The 20,906-nt window shown below is 40.6% G+C and overlaps 1 protein-coding gene across 2 annotated transcripts in view; it reads right to left on the bottom strand.

Moving 5' to 3' along the window:
• Positions 1-453: 453 nt before the first annotated feature.
• Positions 454-20,906, bottom strand: part of ITIH2 (inter-alpha-trypsin inhibitor heavy chain 2) — a 32,362-nt gene continuing 11,909 nt past the window's right edge. For both annotated transcript variants that reach the window (XM_085215516.1, XM_003201837.5), the window contains exons 3-21: positions 19,646-19,681; positions 18,747-18,919; positions 17,931-18,035; positions 17,429-17,591; positions 15,847-15,954; positions 14,181-14,309; positions 13,389-13,505; positions 11,921-12,089; positions 10,667-10,792; positions 9,681-9,862; positions 8,958-9,143; positions 8,052-8,191; positions 7,314-7,486; positions 5,223-5,357; positions 3,473-3,586; positions 2,762-2,960; positions 1,944-2,116; positions 1,212-1,323; positions 454-800 (exon numbers count right to left, since the gene is read on the bottom strand). In XM_085215516.1, the coding sequence (XP_085071642.1) occupies positions 653-800; positions 1,212-1,323; positions 1,944-2,116; positions 2,762-2,960; positions 3,473-3,586; positions 5,223-5,357; positions 7,314-7,486; positions 8,052-8,191; positions 8,958-9,143; positions 9,681-9,862; positions 10,667-10,792; positions 11,921-12,089; positions 13,389-13,505; positions 14,181-14,309; positions 15,847-15,954; positions 17,429-17,591; positions 17,931-18,035; positions 18,747-18,919; positions 19,646-19,681 (2,688 nt within the window). In that variant the 3' untranslated portion in view covers positions 454-652. The remainder of the gene's footprint in view (positions 801-1,211; positions 1,324-1,943; positions 2,117-2,761; positions 2,961-3,472; positions 3,587-5,222; positions 5,358-7,313; positions 7,487-8,051; positions 8,192-8,957; positions 9,144-9,680; positions 9,863-10,666; positions 10,793-11,920; positions 12,090-13,388; positions 13,506-14,180; positions 14,310-15,846; positions 15,955-17,428; positions 17,592-17,930; positions 18,036-18,746; positions 18,920-19,645; positions 19,682-20,906) is intronic.

Here is a 20,906-nt window from a genome sequence, read left to right as displayed (position 1 = left end):
TCACTGTGATGCTGAAATGTTTACAAAACTGAAACAAGATATTCTGGGCTCACCTAATTTATTTTCCTGCATTGTAGTAGCATGAGCTATTTCAAGGAAATTCTGACCACTGATTAGCATATCTGTAAAGGCTAGGGACTCTTTGTGATCCCAATTTCCTTTTCTGTTAGATTTGTCAGGTATGTAATGCACATCATCCTGGCTGGGCTTATCTTAGCTGCGCTGTTTTTTGCCAAATCCAGCAACACGTGAACTTACATTTTCCCTGCTCTCTGAAAGGACAAAAGTTGAAAAGCATGAGTTTTTTTAAACCTGGTTGTGTATGATACCAAAATTACAGATGCCACAATGCTATTACAAGTCTGCTGTGAGGTGTGTATTACAAAACAGCTGAAATTTCTAATGGAGTTTGACTTTAGTGGTTGTTAGACATGGCTAATACAAGATACCTCCTACAGTCCAGCATGTCAGTTTATTATAGATTTAATTTTTGAATGGAAGAGGGAGTTACATTTGAAACACTGATCACTTATAAAGGAAATGTTGGTGATGTCACCTTTGGTCAATCTGGCTTGGTAGGCTGACAGCTACCAGTCTGGGTGTGAAGGAGCAGAGAAGAATTTTCTATAATAAACTGGTTTAGCTTGAGCGTTCAGGGTTCCTTCAAAAAGCTGTACAGGTGGGGGACGAGGTAATCTTTGTAGTGGCCATCTATGAAACCTTTCCCACTGTTGTGCACAAACCAGCACTGCACGTCAGTCCCAAACACACGGTTTGTCCTGTAGTCTTTCTGCAATCCCCTGTGAGGAAGAGGCCATCCAAAATGAGAGTCACGACAAGTAGACAATAAGACATTGTTAATCCTGCTGGCTTATAGTACTTCTGTGCCAAAGTGTGAATGTGTGCAGAGTGGAAACAACTGCAGAATGCAATGAATTTCACAGTTCTGTAACTGCATGGGCTCTTTTGTGGGGATCCCAGGTACTTCTACACAGCCAATGTTAGATGTTGGACAGCTACATGACCAGAACTGCTCATGCAATGTTAAAAATACAAAAGAATCCAAGTGTTTTGCCAACAGCTAAAGACAGATTATTTGTTAACAGATGAAAATAGGGGATCCCCAAGATCCTTAATTAAGCCTGCAGTCAGTGAGATAATTAAAAAGAGAAGAAAGCCATAAAGAGAACAATCAAGCACATTATTCCTACCTAGTAACAGTGAGTTTGTTTCCTTTCACTTCCATGGTGGCTTGTGGTTTCTCTGGAGTTTGCCCAGGTCTTTGGTTGTAGATATACACTTCTGGTTCAGATGTAAACTGACCTGATCAAAGAGATTTAAAAGCTCTTTGCATGTCCTAACCTCCATGGCTGGAGGTGATGTAAGCTGATGGTAGGCACTTTTAAAAATCCAAACTGGATGCAGCAGGCAAACCACTCCTGCATGGATCACAGCATCTTGTCTCCAGCACCAAATGGGGAGGGTAAAAAGCTCTGCTTCTGAGCCAGAAAACTTCTACTTAAGTAGACTGGAGCTGTGAAGAGTATTTGGGAAAACAATCTGCTGCACAGAGTTCCCACACCTTAAAGGGAGCCTTCGGTGGGTCCAGAGCTCGAAGAGCTGTTTTTCTCTATGGATTAAGCCCTTGCTTTTGTTTTGTGTTATTTGCCAGAACAGCAGTGCTATTCAAGGGAGAGCTGAATTAAAAACTTCAATACAAAAAGAAGTTTTGAGGGGTTTGTTTCACTTTTTTTTTTTTCTTCAAGTCACAACAGAATAGGCAAGCTGGGAAAACCCCATTACAGTCACTGAGAATAACCTCCTGGCTGCTTATGCTCTATAGAGTTCTTGGAGCTTCCCAGGCACTACAGCAATCTCAGAGCCATCTGATTGACCCTAGCAGTAATCTTAGTGTCCCTCTTCACCCAACATGCAGTCCTTACCTATCAGCCCTTGTGCTTCAGGAGAAAACTGGTTTTCAGGGGGGATGTAGATTCCCAGGAAGTCAACATTAATTGGGTGATTCTTCCACACACGGTGCAGCAAAACCATGAAGGACATTTCCTCACCCACTCTGATAGTAACGTTGCTTTCTTTTTTCACTGATATGAGAAGCCTAGCAGAGGCAAACCAGAAGAGAGGGCTCAGTCCAGCTGGTCACACTTAAGTGCTCAATCCCCTTGAGATGCTCTAATGCGTCAACTGCATGGAGCTGGCTGATAGGACAACAGAAACTCACAGCCTTGGGAGCAGCACCCAGAGGTTTGGAAGGATGGTATCTAATAGGACACTTCATGCCCATTTTCACACAACCAAATCCTGCCCTACAAATCTAAGCTCCTGTTACAAAGAATGGAAATTTAGGAAGCGATCCCATTCCCTAAACAAGGGTCCGGTGCTGTAGGGTGCCCAGTTTTGCTGCTTACTCTCATTCTGCAGGTGAAGGTGTGGATGTTTGGAGTCATGTCAGAAGCCCCATGGGCACCTCAAATAACACAGGATGCTTATGTTTAGGCAACCAGCTCTTAATGTAGTCAGCAGCAGAGAAAGAAATACAGCTTTTCCTAATTCTGCTTGGTCAACTGAATCACTTCCTTGGCCCTGTTGTCTAATCTTCATTAACTTCATAATATTCATAATGAGAACTCAGATGAGGTGCACATGCCCAAATGTAGGCACCTTGCAACCTGGATCTCACCCAGGGTTGGGTAAGCTCAATGTTAAGTTGCACAGGACAGACAATAAATGCTCAGCTACTTACTGTTTCCGAATGATGTGTCCTGTGTCAGACCAGGACAACATGATGCTGTAAGATCCATCTTTCAGCGTTATGGTTTCTGTGTCAATCTCCACCTTCAGGCCTTTGTTTTTGAAATAAAAACCAAATTTGCCAAAATACGTGTTGAGTTTCTTATTCTCCTCCTTCTTGGCCCCTATTAGCTGCCCATTGACAACGACTCCTGTGAAGAGACAGATGTTGCCTAAATCTAGGGTGATAAATTTTTTCCTAGTATTTAATCTCTAATCTGTATTTTATATGTATCTGTTCATTTCTATTGCCTCTTGTCCTTCTGCTGTGCATCTCCAAGAACTCTCTGGCTATTTTTGTTTTCTGAGTAGGTGGTTGTATACAGCAACAAGATTCACTTTGAGTATCTTTCTTTTAAAGACTGACCAAACATAGCTCTTTCAGTGTCTCTCTTTACATCCTGTGCTCCAGCCTCATAATCATTTCTTCAGCTACCACTAATTTTGGTCCAGTTTATCAACATCTTTCTTGTACTGGCAAGCCTCAAACTAGGCACAGTACTCCGTATGTGAAGGGAAATAACCACTTCCCTCCACCTGCTGTCTCATTCAGGTCACCATGCATCCTCCTTTCAGACACTTCACCTTTTTTCTTTCAACACCTCTCAGACCTGAGGGAAGGAAAATCATGCTGTAATGTAAACTGTACTTTTTATTCCCTTACCAGTACTAGGATCAGAAACCAAGTTTAGGATATGTCCAGGATCTGAGTTGATATTAAAGCAGATGTTCCTCTGGCTCTTGGGCAGGTATATAATGAAATGTGGGTCATTATCAACTGAAACATAGAGAAAAGACACTGGTGTGAGAAGCAGGCTATAAGAAAGGAGGGGACAGATTCTTCAGCAGTCTGTTGTGATAAAACAAAGAGAAATGGTTTCAAACTAAAAGAGGGAAGATTTAGACAATATAAGAAAAAGGGTTTTTACACTAAGGGTGGTGAGGCACTGTAACAGATTGCTCAGAGAGGTGGTGGATGCCTCATCCCTGAAGACATTCAGGATCAGGCTTGATGGGGCTCTGAGCACCTGATTTAGCTGTACACGTCCCTATTCACTGTGGGGAGTTGGACTAGATGGCCTTTGGGGGTTCCTTCCAACTCAGATGATTCTATGATTCTATACCTGTCCCGGAGATGAGGGACACGGGGATTGAGCCACTGCACTCAGAGCTTTTTGAAGCAATTTTCAGGACCAGCTGACCATCTCCCTGCCAACATTCAGAGACAACTTTTGTACTCATTGCTGCCTGTATCCTGGCCAGCTTCTACTCAAATACTGCTGTTCCTCATGGTTAGTGGGCGTGTTGGGGATGGGCTGACAGTTGGACAGGATGATCTTAGTGGCCTTTTCCAACCCTAACGATTCTGTGATTCTATGAAATTCCAAAGAGTGAAGAAGCTTTCTGGATATATTAAATCTTCTGAATATGCAGAATATTGGAGATAGCCCTCAATCTTTTTTCCTTATTTTCACTAACTGCTTGATTTTCAGCTTGATGCTATTTTGATCAGTTTTTCTCAGAATGCAAAGAATTTCCAGTGCAAAACACGTATGGTGGACAGGTCACTTTGCCCCATTCCTCTTCTTTTCCAAGCAGTTTCTTGACTATCTCTGTCTTAAATTAACCCTTTATCTGTTCAGGGAAGGTGTTGGATAGCTCTTTGTTTGACAGCTGTATAAATATACACATCCACACACAGCCACACTCACAGAGTAATTGCAGTTACACTGCTTTTATAGGCAATGGCTCTCCTGATTGCTCTTTGTAAGCAGGCAGTGAGATGTGGCAAAGGCCCAAGTGTTAACAGGACCCATCAATCATCAGTGCATTCAGAGATTTTTATCTTCCACAGAGCACTCTTGCTGCCATTTACAATAGCAGTAACTTCACATTAGCTTTGCTACTGCAAAGAAGCTCCGTGAGCAGCCTCAGCCTTGGGGAGAACACAGCAGCAGATGGGGTGTCTATTAGACCCTACTTGGGTCTGAACTAGTCTCGCTCTTGTAACTTAGGGAATATTTTTGCAGATTTATCTATTCTAAGTCAAAGTGGCTCAATATTTTATAAGAAAAAGTGCAATCCTTGGGCACCAGGTGGATCTGCAGGAATTTGAGGTGCCTGTGATCTATGATGCCAGCGACTGTGCTGTGCACAGACCTCTCCAAGGGCTGTATTGAGAGCCTTTCACATGTTCAGTTTTACTTCATTCCAGTTGCCACCCTTTAAACCAGTGCTGGCTTAAATCATTCTTGAAACTGAAATTCCCAGAGCGCCCAACAACTACGATTATTTCCTTTATTTGTTTGTAGTGTAATGAGTGTTGATCCATGGTGCTTATTTGCAAAAAAAGATCTGAGTGGTCTTTTCCAACCTTTATGACTTTATGATTCTATGACCTTATGAGCTTTTACCTCTGTTTATGCTGACAGCAGACACAGGAGGACTCCTCTGCTCAGGCATGAAGCTGACTGGCACAGCGCTGACATTGGCCCAGGGTGGGATACCTTTATTATTATCAGGTGCATTTGGAGTTAATCCTAAAGTACCTGTTAAATGACAGCCATAATTAGGTTTTCATTAGTGAAGACTTTTTAATAGCGTAATTTTTAAGGTAATGTGTTGAATTATGAGCCTGATATCATTATACTGTGTAAAGTAGGCACAGCACTATTTACTACAGGCAAATCTACAATAAGGAACCATTTGCTCCAGTCTCATCATCAGAGTAACATGATTCACTTACCATTTCAGTTAAGCTACCCATAAGCTATTGGTGAAAAGTGGAGACTGACATTTTAACTCTCATTCATGTGAATAGGTCCCACTTCAGCTAGACCCTCAAAGCAATGCTGTGAGTGTTCTGCCAAATGAAAAACTGCATGTTTAAAATCCAGAGTTCTCAAGAAAAGGGTAGATGTGGCATGAAGCTTTAGTTCAGTTTTGCAATCAGTCTGTTCTGATAAAAGGACAATTGACCAATCTTTTGAAAATGTGTAATTTCAGTGGAAGACACTAAGCCTTTGCTCACGCAGACAGTGGGGCTTTAGTTAAATTTGTAAAGGGAAGACAGAAGGCTGCTTCGGATTACCCGTTCTATGCCTTGTATACACAAACATTTTGGTACAGACTGCATGTTTTACACAATCACAAACAAAGATTGTCACTTGTCAAATCACTTTGATAGTAGTTCTACAGCCTCTGTTCTCTGCTCAGGTTCAGAAGTCATGTTCCACTGCCCTTGACAACCATAGATGTTTTGACCCTGATTTCAGTGCTGTCAATGTTTGACTATTCTGTCAAACACCGAAGGACACAGGAACCTAATGTTAAAATCACTTGAGTCCTTTGAATCTTCTAGAACAAAAGAAACATGATCTGAATTAGTCTGCTAGTGTCACCTGTCATGAATTTCCCCAGTAATATGTGCCATTCCTGTGCTGGCCTGTTTGATAGTCGTGAGCTGAAGCACATGGGGTGAGTAACAAACATTTCATTTCTCTTTGGATCTCAGCTGCAGACTTTCAAATTGAAAAGACAAATAAATGAACTAGAAAATGACAACTGACAGACGTGAAAATTTCATTTTACTGAGGCAGCACTAGGACATGGTTATAGTAACCCAGGAGTGTGAGAACTGAGTCTGCTGAATGTGCTGGGCTCTTAGCAAAGTCACCATTACTTGCAGAGTGAAATGTCAGATGTTGTCCATTGCCCTAACATAGACTGCTTCTTTCCTTCATAGACAATTCAAACTCTCCTATTTATTAATAAATTGCAAATCATTAGACTCAGTTGTCCAAAAAGTTGATCTTGTACTTTCAGTGCTTTCATTACATTGCATCGGTAATATTTTCCTAACAGCAACAGTCGTGCTTTTTCAAATTGCTGACTGGGAGGACACAAAACAACTGGATGGGGATGACCCACAGTCATCAACAGCCATTGCTTTGCAATTGACCCTATCAGCTGATGCCAGAACAAGGCAACTTCACCTCATTTGGCTAGAAATAAGGTTGCTGTAACAAGGAACATGAAGGAATGGTTTTAAAAGAGTAAACCAGAAGTTTAATTAATGAGGCACTCCAAATTATTATGACATCTCAGGTACCACATATGCTTACATCTGATTGCTAGCAACCCTGGTAAGCTTCCAAGAGATGAAAGTGGTGATGAGATACAGTTTGGTCAATTCTATAGCTTGTGAGGAACTAGACATATCTGCCACAGTAAGAAGATGTTCCATATGTGACATAGTATGTTTATTGGGAAGCTTATCTCTGTGATATCAGCACATTCAGTGCTCACTGAATCAAATAGCTCCAAAGAGCACTTGCTTACCAGGATGCTGTGAAAGTGACTGAAGATTTAGTCAGCTTTCCCTGAAAGTACAGGTTGTCCTAAAAGCACAAACTGTCCGTCTCAACAATGGACATGTTAAGTTTTTAAAAATCAAGGATAACAAATCCAAAATGACAGATAGTGTAGTGGCCTGAGACACTGACCTGAGCAGCATCCCCTTCTGGGGTCTTTGGGCTGATCTGCAAGCATTATCTCATCTTTTTCAGAGTTCTCTATCAGCATGGAAGTGAAGGGTGTAACAATATGATGGTCAAGGGACATCTGCAGGATGGATTTGGTGATGTTCCTCTTCAAAGCTGCAGTGGGGGCTGTGTTTCTGGGTGGAAGATAAAACAGAAGGCATAGTTAGTTGCTCCTCACACCAACCACGTTGTTTGTGCCTCCACAGAGCAGTCATAGAGCCAAGGTGGTAGGATTCAGATGCTGCAATAAGGCAAGGCTGAGGGCTTATGTAAACACACTGTATAAGTAGGCTGTTCTAGGCTTCTGTGGATGTTGGACACACAGAAGCTCAGTCTCATCTTCTGGTCCCAGCAGAAGACCTCATTCTTCTTCACATGGGATTCATCAGACTTCCTAAAGTCAAAGGGCTTTTTTTCCTGAAACTCTGTAGCTCTTACGCTCAGAAAGGCAAATTCTTTTCATTTCCAGTCAGCTCCACACCCGAGTCTGTCGAAGTCAGAGATTTCCTCTATTTAACTGCTCCCAAACTCTATTACCTGATATCTATGAGTGCTAAGACAGGAGTGTGAGGACAGAAGATATCACCTATCTTCACCCTGATTTATTTACCTTACTCATTTGAAACCTGTGGTCTCAGGAAAGACCAGATTGCTCTCATGCTTCACTTCCCTCCCATCACAGATCACATTTCTCCTCACCTCTCTGCCAGCATCTGGTTGACAGTCAGATAGGCCCACAGCTTCCTAGTGAATTCAGGATCTGCATATTTGTCTTTCTTCATGAAACCATCCAGCTCTTCAACATCTCGCAAGGTTTCCATGACAAGCTCTGCATTTGCCTATGCAATAAATGAGAAAAAAGGACAACAAGGGTGAGCTAGGTGAATGGAGTGTCTCTGAGGTCCCCTTTTGTCAACTCCTGAAATGCTTGGCAGTAAGGACCTACTCTGGCTCTGTCCACAATCACTTATAGATCAGAAAGCCCCAGAACTCCATTGGGAGGGGAGCAAAGTTTCAGCTGCAAAGAATATTCAACATGCTTGATTTGTGTAGCAAGTATCAAATCACAATTTCCAAGCCCTGTAAGTGTTGTTAAGTCCTCTTCAGAAAGAAGGATCCAGATGTATTTCTTCCTCACCTCATTCTTCTCCATGTGGAGGAACAGCCATTAAATACGAGCAATATGCCACAAGGCATATCATGAAAGGACAACAAAGGACCTATCACCATGCAGAGACACCAGCTTGAAGTCCCCAGCAGCAGAAGTTTTAGCCATGAAAGGAGACACATTCTGGGGTCTCCCTGCACCTCCACGAGGCATGAAGGATGACTCCATAATCTTAGAACAAATTCTGATTTGCAATTGAATTTTGTACATTACATTTCTTATAAGAAGCATGCTCTTCTGAAGGCTTCAGAGAGTGACTGCTCTTGGCTGTAACTTGAAGCTATTATGAAACCCTGTGGGACAAACCCCTGTGAGGTTCCCCACACTTCCACCCAGGACTCAAGCAGGCATAACACAACCAGCAAGGAGACTGAACACATGAGGGAATGAACCAGCCAAACTCCAAGAGCAGGTATCCTAGAGAGGGCCCCACTCACCGCTGTCGCTGTGACTACACTTTCCAAGTGCTGGAGGTTTGCAGTGTCAACCTTCCCAGCCACCACTATTTCTGAGCCGCCAAAGTAGTTGTGGAAGCTGCTCTGGGTGACATCTGACACCGACTCCTGGGGGTAGTTGAACTGTATCTTCTTCAAGAGTGGGGTGGAGACCTGGTTGTAGAATCTCTGGGATGGCAGAGAATAGAGAAGTGAGTCTGTTGTACCCAAAGCAACCTCCTACATGGGCCACCCTGACTGAGAGGAGAGCAGGTAACGAAACAGGGAGCATCAGTGGGGAAGAAGGACTTTCCCTGATCCAGCAAATGCAGGCTTTATAGTTAAGCCTTAGAACATCTGTATATGGGTTGAGCAGGGAGGTCTGGCCCAAATCCTGTGGTAGCCAAGGGATGGTCCATGGGTTGTTTTTAAAAATCTGTTCATACTACAACTAAAAGATGTGAATAAAGGTGTGTATGTGCCTGAATTGATCATCAGATCTGCCAGGTCTTGGCTGTTGTGCAACATGGTTGCTTCTCACCTAATTTTTGCACTTAAGCTAATGCATGGTTGTCATCTTGCACAACTCTCCAAAACAAAGAACAGCTTTAGTGATCTCCACCTCTCTAAATCGTGAATCTACAGTCACTCCACCCTAGTTAGTGGAGTTAGCTCTTCAGCTATGAGCAAAACTGGATGCTCAGCTTAAAAGAGCTAGAAATGTACCTTCATTTGGGCAGAGGTCTCCTGATTTCCAAAAATGCGTTGGGCCATGCCACGGTTGTCAGTTGCGATTCTCTGCAGGAAATCATAATCTACATCAAACCCAATGCCGAGGCAGAAGAGAGAGAATTCATCCTTTATGCTCTGCTTCACATTCTTTTGGATCGTTGTCAGCTTTAGCTCACCTTTGAGAAACACAGAGTGACATTCATCTGAGCAATGGTGGACGTCTCCATTAGGGTGAGAGCATTCATGCCCTTGAAGTGTCTTAGGTTCGCTCTTAATTATGAGGAACGTTGAGGAAGCTGGCTCAATTGCTAAATCTCCATTTGCTCAGATAAACCCTACATAAAGTGACATTTTGGCTTCTTCGGGATGGAGATCAGCAAATTATTGCCACTGAAGATAATCCTTTTGAACTTTTTTTGGGTATATGATACATATTCTCTGTGCATGCAGAATTCTTAGTAACTTCCCAGGGAGTCTGCAATTGTAATGCATCTAGACTTCTCTGAGAATTTCTCCTTCAAGCTCTCCGCAGGCTAATACATTTCCATGCAGGTTTTGTTTGTTGACATCCTACCACTGGGATTGGCTTTTTAACAAACTTATGGCAGTTTGTCTTATGGGCTGGCATCTTACACTAATGGATTTCTTCTGACCTTTACCAATTTCAGCCCAGATCAATTTGCTTTCTATCTTATTTTCTAGGTTTTGATGTTACATTTGGGACTGAGTAATATTAAGAGGTGGAATCATCAGAAGAGGAGATTTTCTTTTAGGCTGTTGTGATTATCTCTCCTATAGGACTCATGCATCTCTGTAGTTGCTCATGTGCACAGCCTTATGGCATCTATAGCATCTGTAGCAGCGCAGCCATTGAAAGAAAGAAGATTTTTTTTAACTTACTCTCAAAGTGTCTATGTACTGCTTGCATTTATGGTGCTAATTCCACTGTCCTTTCTTCTAATCTAAAGCAGAATCCTTACCTACTGTTGGGTCTCCATCAGAAACCAATACAATCATGGAAACTGAGTTAGGGTCCAACATGCCTAAATTCTGGGCTTCATTCAGGATGAATGTGGCTCGGAGAAGAGCTTCATTGATATTTGTGCCTGTCAATGACATAATGAAGAAAACAGGTTTGAATCTTGTGGAGTGTCTTGTCAACAACAGATCAGTTCTGAGATTCTAGTGGAATTAATCAGCATGAAGATCTGAGATTAAAGAGCAAAACCTCTTCTCTGTGATACTTATGGTACATCTGCTACCACTCTGGTTCCCTAAGGAAACAAAGCTGAAAATTGTTGCATGTTGATCACTGTGTTAAACAGACCTTCACTATTTTCCTCATTTAGAGTTACACCATTTACTGAAATGGAAAGTGTCAGATCGGCCTCATAGTGCTGTGAGTAGAAATAGCAAATAATCTATTTGCTCTTGAGTTTGTTCACCAGCATGTTATTTTTCTTACTGTTATGTTAAAATGTGGGAACACTTATTTATAAGTATTTAAGCACATTTGTATATATACAAACATAGACGTTTTGCCTTAAGTTCCATTAAGAGAGCAGATCTTGATACTCCTTTTTGCACTGGGCTGTTGCCCCCATGTGGGGCTCCTCATGCCTCCTACTAGCAGTAATTCCAGTGGGACCACAGTGAAGCTTCCAAAGTTTGAAAAAGGCAACTGTTCTTTTTTACCAGACAAGGAAATGAAGCACAAAAAGAATGAACACTTTGCCTAGGTTGGCACTTAATAGAACATCATGTAGCCTACAACCTATAGCCCTTGGAGACCCTAGAGGTGGGCTTGTGAGACCCTGCTTCATAAGGCTGATCTTTCATGGATACTGGGGTCTGTAAGGCTGCAGGTAGGCCCTTTAGATTGAAAGCAGCTGTCCTATGGTGCCATAATAATGCAAAAGTGACATGCAGCCATAGACATACCTTTTTGGTGTGGGCATGATACTGTGGTGATGACAAGAAAGAAGAAGTCTCTAGAGCTCTTTTACTTTCTCCCTAAGTTCACATCTGTCAACCTATTCAGTGGAAGGAGGTGCCATCCCATTCCCTAACAAAATAAAGTGGAAGCTTTGATCTCATTTAGCCCAGGACATGCTTTTCCCATCTCAGGAATCAGACTTTTTGTTAAGAATACTCCACCAATCTGAATGTTGTCTGAGGTACCCATTCCTGTGATACGCAACTGTCAAGAGCACCTTGCAGTCAAAACCTCATACCCCCATTGGGATGAATTGTCTGGATGTACTTCTTAGCGTCTTCAACCTGTGCTGGGGTAGCTGAGACTAAATTATCCCTCCAACATCGGACATTGTGGTTGAAGTCAATAAGAGAAAACTGATCAGCAGCACGGAGCTCGCTCAGTATTGCCTTCATGGCCTCGATGGTCTGAAAAGAGGAAATTCCAGAAATAACAGGTTTAAATTTTGTTTTCTTTAAAGCATTTTCTTAACGTGGCTGCAAGTAAACAGATGCCTGTGATGAATAGGAACATGAGCATTGGAATCCAAAAACAGCATCTGTTCTCTACATCTCTTCTTTTACATATTTCTAACATAAAGTAGAACTTTTCTCTAAAGAAACACAGGGGAAAAAATGCAATTAGCAGGAACAAATTCATGTGCCTCAATCCATCCTTGCTTAACAATTGCTAACAAAGAGTGTGAGAGAGAGAAGCAGTCTGTGAGACATCGTGGTCCAGCAGAGAGGAATTACTTGTACTAACTCAGGAGACTTAACTCTGCCTGCACTGCTGTCATTTTGGGCTGGGTAACATCTGTTTGAAAATATGTGATTTAAAGAAGTGACGATTAGCCTACATCCCAGTTTTGCAGCATTGATTTCCCCAAGGAAGAAATCTGCCAAGCCTTTGTATTATACTCTGAAGCAAATTCAAACATCCTTAGATCATCCCAGACTAATATCCAGCTCTTGAAAATCTTCAGTGACACATGATTTACAATCTCACAAACTTTCCCCTTAGCACTACAAAGCTTTTTTTATATTATCTAATGTAAATCTTTCCTACTGTAAATCCATCTGATTCCATCTTATTCTATCCTCTGTGGGCATTAATGTCAGTTGGTGTGGTTTTTCTTTTGGAACAATTCTTTGCATATCTGAAAGCTGATTATGTCTCTCCAGGACTTCTTTTTGCAGAATAAATCAAATTTCTTGCCCTTCCTTTTCCACATGAGTTATATTGTCTAAACCATTCCTACTGCCCTTCAGTGGACAGTCAACAACTTAGAATCATAGAATCATCAAGGTTGGAAGATCATACAGCCTAATCACCAGCCCATCAACTTGTCCGCAACTTTTTGAAGGCAGGGTTGTAGTACCTTCACTGAGACTTTCCCAGAATATAGTGAGGGAGATTTTTTTAAAAAAGGGATTCAAGTTCTTTATAAAATGCTTTATGATCTGTCAAATAAAATTTCACTTTACTATTAAAATCAGTGTTCTAATGGCATCATCTCTTCTTTACAATATGGAAAGGAGTATTACAAATAAAGAGTAAAATCATGAACTCTTTGATTCATCAAATAGTCACCAAATACAGTGAGCATTTGACAGAGTAAAGTGTAAAGAACAAACATGGTAAATCTGAATGGCAGCCTGCCATAGAATTGTATGGTAAAGCACATGGAAAAAGTTGGCAGGAGGTTCTTGAAGTCAAACACTTACTTGTTTCATTTTCAGTCCCCACATTGATCCACTGACGTCTATAACAAACAGAATGTTTTTGGGCAGAGGATCAAGATTTTCCGGAGCAAAGAAATGAATAAAATAGCCATTAAAAATCTGCAAAATAAAGTAATAAACCTTGCTGTAAAATGAGCTATGCTAAAGATGCCAAGTTAATAACAGAGCAGAAAATACTATTACTTTCAATCGGTTGGTTGTTACTTCCAGTTCTGCACGTACACATGTATTTCTAGCCATACATCGTCTACACTCTTTACTGTTTATCAAGGAAAGCAGAGCCTGCTTCTCAGACAACTGCCATGCACTGGCATGGCAATGAATGAACATGTTTTTAAAAAGACTATTCCCTATGTAATAATTCAACTCCCATATCTTTGCTTCATGTTAACATGAAAATATCGATGTTCTGGTTCTCTTGTAATAAATCAGTACAACTTTCAGTGACTGCCCTTTGATTCAACATTAAATCACCAGATGACTGCTAGATATGAAAGACGTTGGCTTGTGGACAAGACAGAAATCTGCTCCTGACTATATGTAGGACTGTGACTTAGTCATAAATTAAGTAAATCCATTCTATCCACTTAAAATCTCTTTGTTTTTTTCAATTGGATCAAGCTCTTTCTGATGCTTGTTCTCTCTGCACATACCAGTGGAGCTTAATTTCTGCTTAGCGAACTGCAGAAGTAATGCAGTGATGATGTTTAGCACAGTTTGCCTAATGACAGCAATTCCTGTACTCACTGGTCCTGGTTAAACAGAGATACTTACTTCTAATTCTCCACCTGTGCTTTCTCTGTTCACGTCATATTGCACCACGAAATTTCCATCTACTGCTGTGGATGAGCAAGTGGGGCATTTTCGTTGTTGAGCCATTGTTGGCTTGAAAGAAATATGAGCCTTGAAATGAGAAGTGATCTTCAGTTAATGAGACGTTGTGAGAAAGGCAGATCATTGAAATAAAGAGTTTGTCTATTTATGAAATATCTTCTTTTACAGAAAGATTCTCTTCTCTCTTTATTTACACACCTAGTTTAAATGGAAAATGGACTTTGTCACTTGAAAACAAAAACTGCGCTGAGATTTGCCTGGATATGCTGATTCAGTAGTAGCAATTGTGACACAAGCACAGTGACCCATATCTTCAGTATCAAATATTTCCATCAGAGCTGGGCAATTCTTTTCTAGAGAGCAATATTCCGGCTTATTTATCATTTTCTTAGTTGAAACTATCCTGAACTTTATCAGTATTTTTGAATTAGCTTTCAAAGTAAGTTTATTGTTGTTTCTTTTTTTCCCCTGGAGAAAAGAGAGCTTGTAATTTGTCTGTAAACTGAGTGGTAGAATTCTTCTCATTAGTCTTGTGACTGGTTATGCAGATGTTATATTATTCTCTGCATTGCATTTCTCTGCTTTGACCGGGTAACTCAAAATTTCTTGAGAAGTTAAATCAAAATATATGCATCCAAAGGCAAACTTTCTTGTATGCTCGCAGAGGTTTCTGCAACATCTTCTTTATACTGTAAGGTCTTTGGAATGTGAAACGTTCTCTCTCTTTTAATGTTATGAATACCAGGGACTATTTTAATATTGGGGACATTTTGCTATATATCTATCACATATGCTGTTAAGAATACTGCCATGACAATAAAGGTGAATAATGGCAACAAATAACTCCTTCAGGCTTGAGAAGAATGTGCCATAAAAACAGGTGAACGGGGCTCTGAATTATTGTTCACTTATTTGCCTTCAAATTCTTGATTAAACTCTCTCAGATGATATCTGCCTACATTACCTTTGAATTAGTTTGCTGAAGTAGGAATGTGAGTGAATGAGATATGAAGCTAAGCCTGGATATCAAGGAACAGTACCACCTGATAAATTATGATAGTAATATACACAGACTTTCTGGGTCTGATTCACACACCTTGTGTTAGATCTCTATCAAAAAGTGAAAAGAGTTGTACCTTCCCAGAGTCGTTGATAGACATTTATTGCGGAAAACTTTCTGCTATTGGAAGTCTTATCTACACACAAGAGCTATGCTAGAGAAAGGTAGGATAAGCATGTCAGGGGAAAGAGCAGTCCTAAAAAAGTTTTCTAGGTAGATGTTCTCTGTTGGAACTGAGATTGTGGAGCAATATTTATTCTACTTGACATTCGTCATCCACCTTTTTCATGTCTAGCTATTCCTGTGTACTGCTCTTTCAGAATTACAAATTGAAAGATTTGCACAAAGAAAGATGGTCTACACTCCGTTTCTGTATTGCTGTAGTATTTGAGCATCTTGTACATATGTTTAGATAGCAATAATGAAAATAGTGTATTTTGGTCATATTTTTAAATGCTTTTAGGAAGTATGAGAAAATACCATGACTGTGTAGGAATAAATATGAAAACTGAAGTTTCCATGCTGTTTCCACTCTGTAACTGTTACCTTTTTCTCTCCCTTGGAGATGGTGGTGATTCCATTGAAATGATCTCCAAGCAAATTAGGAACATGCACATAGCGAATTCCCTGTGGCTCAATAATGCGGACATCCACCTGGAGGCAGGAAAGGAGGACATTTAGTATGATGCAGTGCCACTGTTGTGTCAGGATCCCATAAACCCTCCACAGGCAAACTCCAGAAGGAGAGTGGGATATTCTTGAGAATGCTCTTGCAGGGCTAGTTTCACTTGGGATGGGGGTCTATGTAATACTAAAACTATGATAGAAAGACAAAATATATGTCCAAAGAATAGGATGAATTTGGCAGAAATGCTCATTCTTTATCCTTCTGCCTCCCCTTATTGCAACTAACAGGATAGGAATCAAGGTCAAAGCATGAAAGCACAAATCCAATTCGTGCTTTCGAGAAGGTATGAGTTGACTCTGCTTAACTGCTGCTTTGGGTTCTGAGACCAGGAAGAACACGAAATGTTGAGTTCTATTCTTCTCTGCATAGGATGGAGCGTACTTTCACTTTTGGTTAGATGGCCAGAGTGATTTGGAAAATAAAGGCTCTATCCTGTTGTTCTGAGATAAAGGCTTTTTCCGGTTGCAGTTCTGGTAGTAAGTTTACTAGGAAGTAAGATACAGTGTCCCTTTCAGTAGGACTTACTCAGGCCTTTAGAAAGCTTGAAGCAGACTACAGCCTGCACCAAAGAAATGTGAACAGCAAACTTTGATTTACAGGATTTACAGCTTATGCTGAAGCTATAGAAAACTGAAAAACTTTTATGACATAGAAACATAGGAACGGGCAGATGGAAATGTCCAGTGAGCCCTGAATTCTGTCTCTTGGCAGATGATAGAGGATGCTCTTGGGAAGTATGGGAAAGAGGGTATGAATAAGGCAAATCATTTTTAGACAGCCAGATGTGGAGGACTGTCCTACAGAGAATATCTGTTCTAATAGGACGCTATCTAATGAATTTGGGATTATTGTGAAAAGCCCTGCACCAAATAAACAGCATATCTTGTTTGTTTTCCTTCAGTCAGGGTGAGTTTACACAGAACTATATATGGACCAAAGCTCATTAGTCCAAGGGATTCTGACATGAGTTAGTCACAGTTCAGGAAATGCCCAACTGTGTCATTAATGTTGGAAAAGACTACTGAGATCATTCAGTCCAACCTTCAACCCACCCCCAGCATGTCAACTAATCCACGTCCCTCAGTGCCACATCTCTATGTTTCTTGAACACCTCCAGGGATGGTGACTCCACCACCTCCCTGGGCAGCCTGTTCCAATGCCTCACTACTCTTTCTGAGAAGAATTTTTTCCTAATTTCCAACCTGAATTGAGAGGAGGCAGGACAAACTTGTTGATCACTCATATATATATATAAGCTCCTGGTTTGAAGTTTCTCCTGACGGCCTGCCAAGTGGCCTTGAGGCTATTTGTTTCAAGCCAGTATAAAAGGAAGGAGCAGTAGAAGAAATAGCCTGCCATGGAGCTAATAGAAACTCCCTCTGCCTTCTCAAGGAAGATTCACTTGTAGGATGCTACCTACACACACCAGCTCTACTTTACCTCCATGTGCTTCGCCAAGCGCCCTGGCTTCAGTGAGATAACGTGCTCGTAGGAGCTCAGTTTCCTTCGAATCATTTCCTGGTAGTGAAGCTCAAACTGGATCCTTGTTCCTGGGGGCACATTCACTTCAGTTTTGAAGTTTTCCATATCCAAGGCATTGCTCCTGAAAAGTTAGCTGTGGAGTTATTTTGAGAAAATACAAGGAAAATGAGAGCTTCTTTGCTTTATTTTTAGATTTATACATTTCCTGAATCCAGTTTTAACTGTGACCTATACCAGGGAGCTGCTGTTGTCTATTAGCACAATACATTTTATTGAGCTGAAAGAAGAAGCACAAGTTAAGTCCTGACACTTAAATATCAAAGTTGCTATAAGTAAGCAAAACCTGCTTTTCCAACCCATTTTTCTTATTAGGATGTCATATCTCTCCTTCTGGGATGGGTAAGCTTAGTCCTCCTGTGAATAAGTTCAGTACAGTATCCGTATACCAAAATCCTTATACCTCACTATTCCAGCAGCTTTGCCTTTGGCTTTTGCTTGGGAGTACATTCTTCTGGCTTCAGACTTTTCTCGAATTGAGCTGGTGAATGTTATACCATTGACATCCCTAGGACAGAGAAGGCAGTCCATTTGCAAAAGAAAAAACTTCATAATCAGAAATTATTATTTTACTTAAAAAAAACCAACAACAACAAAAAAAAAAAACAGTCAAATCTAATCTCTTTATAACCCAGTGGGAAATAAAATAATAAGACTCTCATTTAAGATCAAATTAACAAAGCCTGTTTTCCAGCAAATCTGCATCTTTTTGCCTAGCTGCTTCTTTATTTCATGTAGCTGGCACTTTCGTATTCTAAGGAGGAACTGCTCTTCTCCACCTTCTTCACATTTCCCAGTGCTTTGGTCAAGACAAGCAGTTACTCATGTCATATGAAATATGGATCAGTTCATGTCTGCTAACCAGCAAGCTGGCTGTTGCCTCTGAAAAAAGCTGTTCAGCGAGAGCTCTTATTTGGGTCTCTCTCTCCTTTGATCTGGTGTCAATTTGCCAAAGACAAGTCATCTGTTGAGACTCCTGTCCTTTTGTCAATTTTTGTTGACATTGGCCAACGGCCCTATAATTACCAGGGACGAATGGATGGACAGATAGATAGTACAGTGACATAAGCCTTTTTTCATTGAGAAAGCACACTCAAATTACACTGAAGCTGGAAAATGATAGAAGGTGTTTTGTTTTTAAGAATACTTCTCTCCCACCACTTTCACCCTTATTATTGAACCTGCCAGAGCACAAAGCTGGTATCTGCCCACTACTTACATAGTAAAGTTGTCAATAAAAGCTCCTTTGGGAACTTGTACATCAAACACTATGTGCTGGGGCCGTTTTGCATTATTCACCATTTTGGCTTGGATCATTGTGTTGGCCAGCCGTGATGTTATAGTGGACTGAACTTTGTAGCTGTAAAGACCTATCTTGTCATCATCCTCCACCTGTAATTGATAAAATAAATCTATAAATTTGGGATGCAGCTAGAAAATACACTCTAGAGAATGATTTCAACTCCTTTTATAGCATCAGTGCCCTTTTTTTGATCATTTTTTCTTACAATATGGCAGCCAGGTGGATCATGAATTCCATTTCAAGGCACTTCCATATTTTACCTGTGACTGTGGCAAGATACTCATGTGAATATAATTCATTATAGCATTTTATCTGAAAGAGAGAAGTTATTAAGCTGGAGCGCTTTCCTTGCTTTTCAACAGGCAATCAGTCTTTGGAAAGTCTCTGTTGATGTAATCCAGCGTAAAAGGGTTATGTAGCAATCCTCAACATCATATACTGAGGAGAAAAGAGCTACTATTTTCAATAAAGGCCCTAAATAAAAAAGACCTGAAATGCTGAATACTGATCTAGTATTGTAAATGGTTAAATCACAGCAGTGGTAGAACAGTATTAAACAGTTACATTAAAATACTGCCTTTGTCTAATCGTTTTTGTTGCTTATTTCTTCATATTTACCATACTCTTCTCCCCAGAAGAGCAGTTGTATAAACAGCATTGTGCAAACAGTCGGCTGTTTAAAGAAATTAGGTTAATACCCAACCAGCAGTAAAAACAAGGAACTGAACAAACAGAAGAATTGATTTCCAAAAAATGGTTAACTACAAAATCGCTTTATTCAGTATTTTTCTCCACAGAGGAGGAAAAAAACTCACCAGATCTCCAACATACCCCCAGTCAGATGTGCTTCGCTAGAAAAGAAAAAAACAGAGACAGTACTTCAGCAAAACTAGCAGCATAGATTGTAGCTGTTTTGAGAGATCAGACAGTGCTAATTATCCTAAAGCTGCTTTCCAAAATGATCAGAATTCATTTGAGTTCTCAGGCTTAGTGAGCAGATTCCTTTTATTATATTTATTTTTATTATTACGTTTTATGCAATATGCATATGTATTATATATCCCTCGTATCAGTGATATTGCATATGTACATTTTCATATATGCAATTTTGATTATGTACACAATGCTTTGATGAGCTAAAAAAATGCTCATTAATGGTTGGTTTATTTCCTGCAATATGAGTAGTCACATTTGGAAATTTCTATGAAAATGTGGTGACATCTTGTGGCCATTTGAAACATTCTATTTAATTCCCTGAAACTCACATGTCTATTCCTGGGGTGGGATTTGGCTCCCCTACTTGTAGAAGGACATGTGATTGCTTAATGCAGCTGTCTGCAACCGGTCTACAGCTTGTCACAACCAAGCAACCTCAGCTCTTCAGAGCCAGTGGAATCATGTCTTTCATCTTGAAATAGATACTTCCATTTGGTTGAACATATCATGCCCTGAACTATGCTGACTGTTCCAATTGGTGATTCACCAACCGTACCCTGGGGCGCACCAGGCCCAGCACTGTCAGATGGGAGAGGGAAGGGGTTGTCCCCTCTTCTGTGCACTGTGCAGCCTCACCTTGAGCACAGAGTGTAGTTTGGGTGCCACAATATAAGAAGAACATAAAACTATTATAAAGTGTCCAAAGGAGGGCTATGAAGATGCTGGCCTTGCCTTAAGCTGGGTTTATAGAACACGAAGCTCTGACAGCTCTTACATTTTTATGATGTTACAGACTCCCTGAACTACTTCACACACTTCTATATACCACAAAATGAAGCTCTTCAACTCCACTGATGACGATTAGGAGCCTAGGTAGACTATTTCACATACTGGTGGATTAATTATAAATATGTACAAAACCAGACCAATACTATGTCAGATAAAACTAGCACTTGAATGGCCCAAATCCACAGATGATGCTTACAGCAACTAATTTAGTCAAATGGCGTATATAAGTCTTGCTATACATTTAGTAATTTAGTTTGAAGCCTATTTATACACCAGGGAAGTCTAGATATGCTTAAGAGGTGATACAACTCATAGCAAGATCATTTTAATGAAGTGATTTTAAGGATTCGT

The sequence above is a fragment of the Meleagris gallopavo genome, chromosome 1 (assembly GCF_905368555.1).
Source record: "Meleagris gallopavo chromosome 1, MGAL_WU_HG_1.1, whole genome shotgun sequence".
Lineage (NCBI taxonomy): Eukaryota > Metazoa > Chordata > Aves > Galliformes > Phasianidae > Meleagris > Meleagris gallopavo.
Note: the sequence above shows the minus strand (reverse complement) of the source record. Positions and strands in the feature narration are given on the sequence as shown.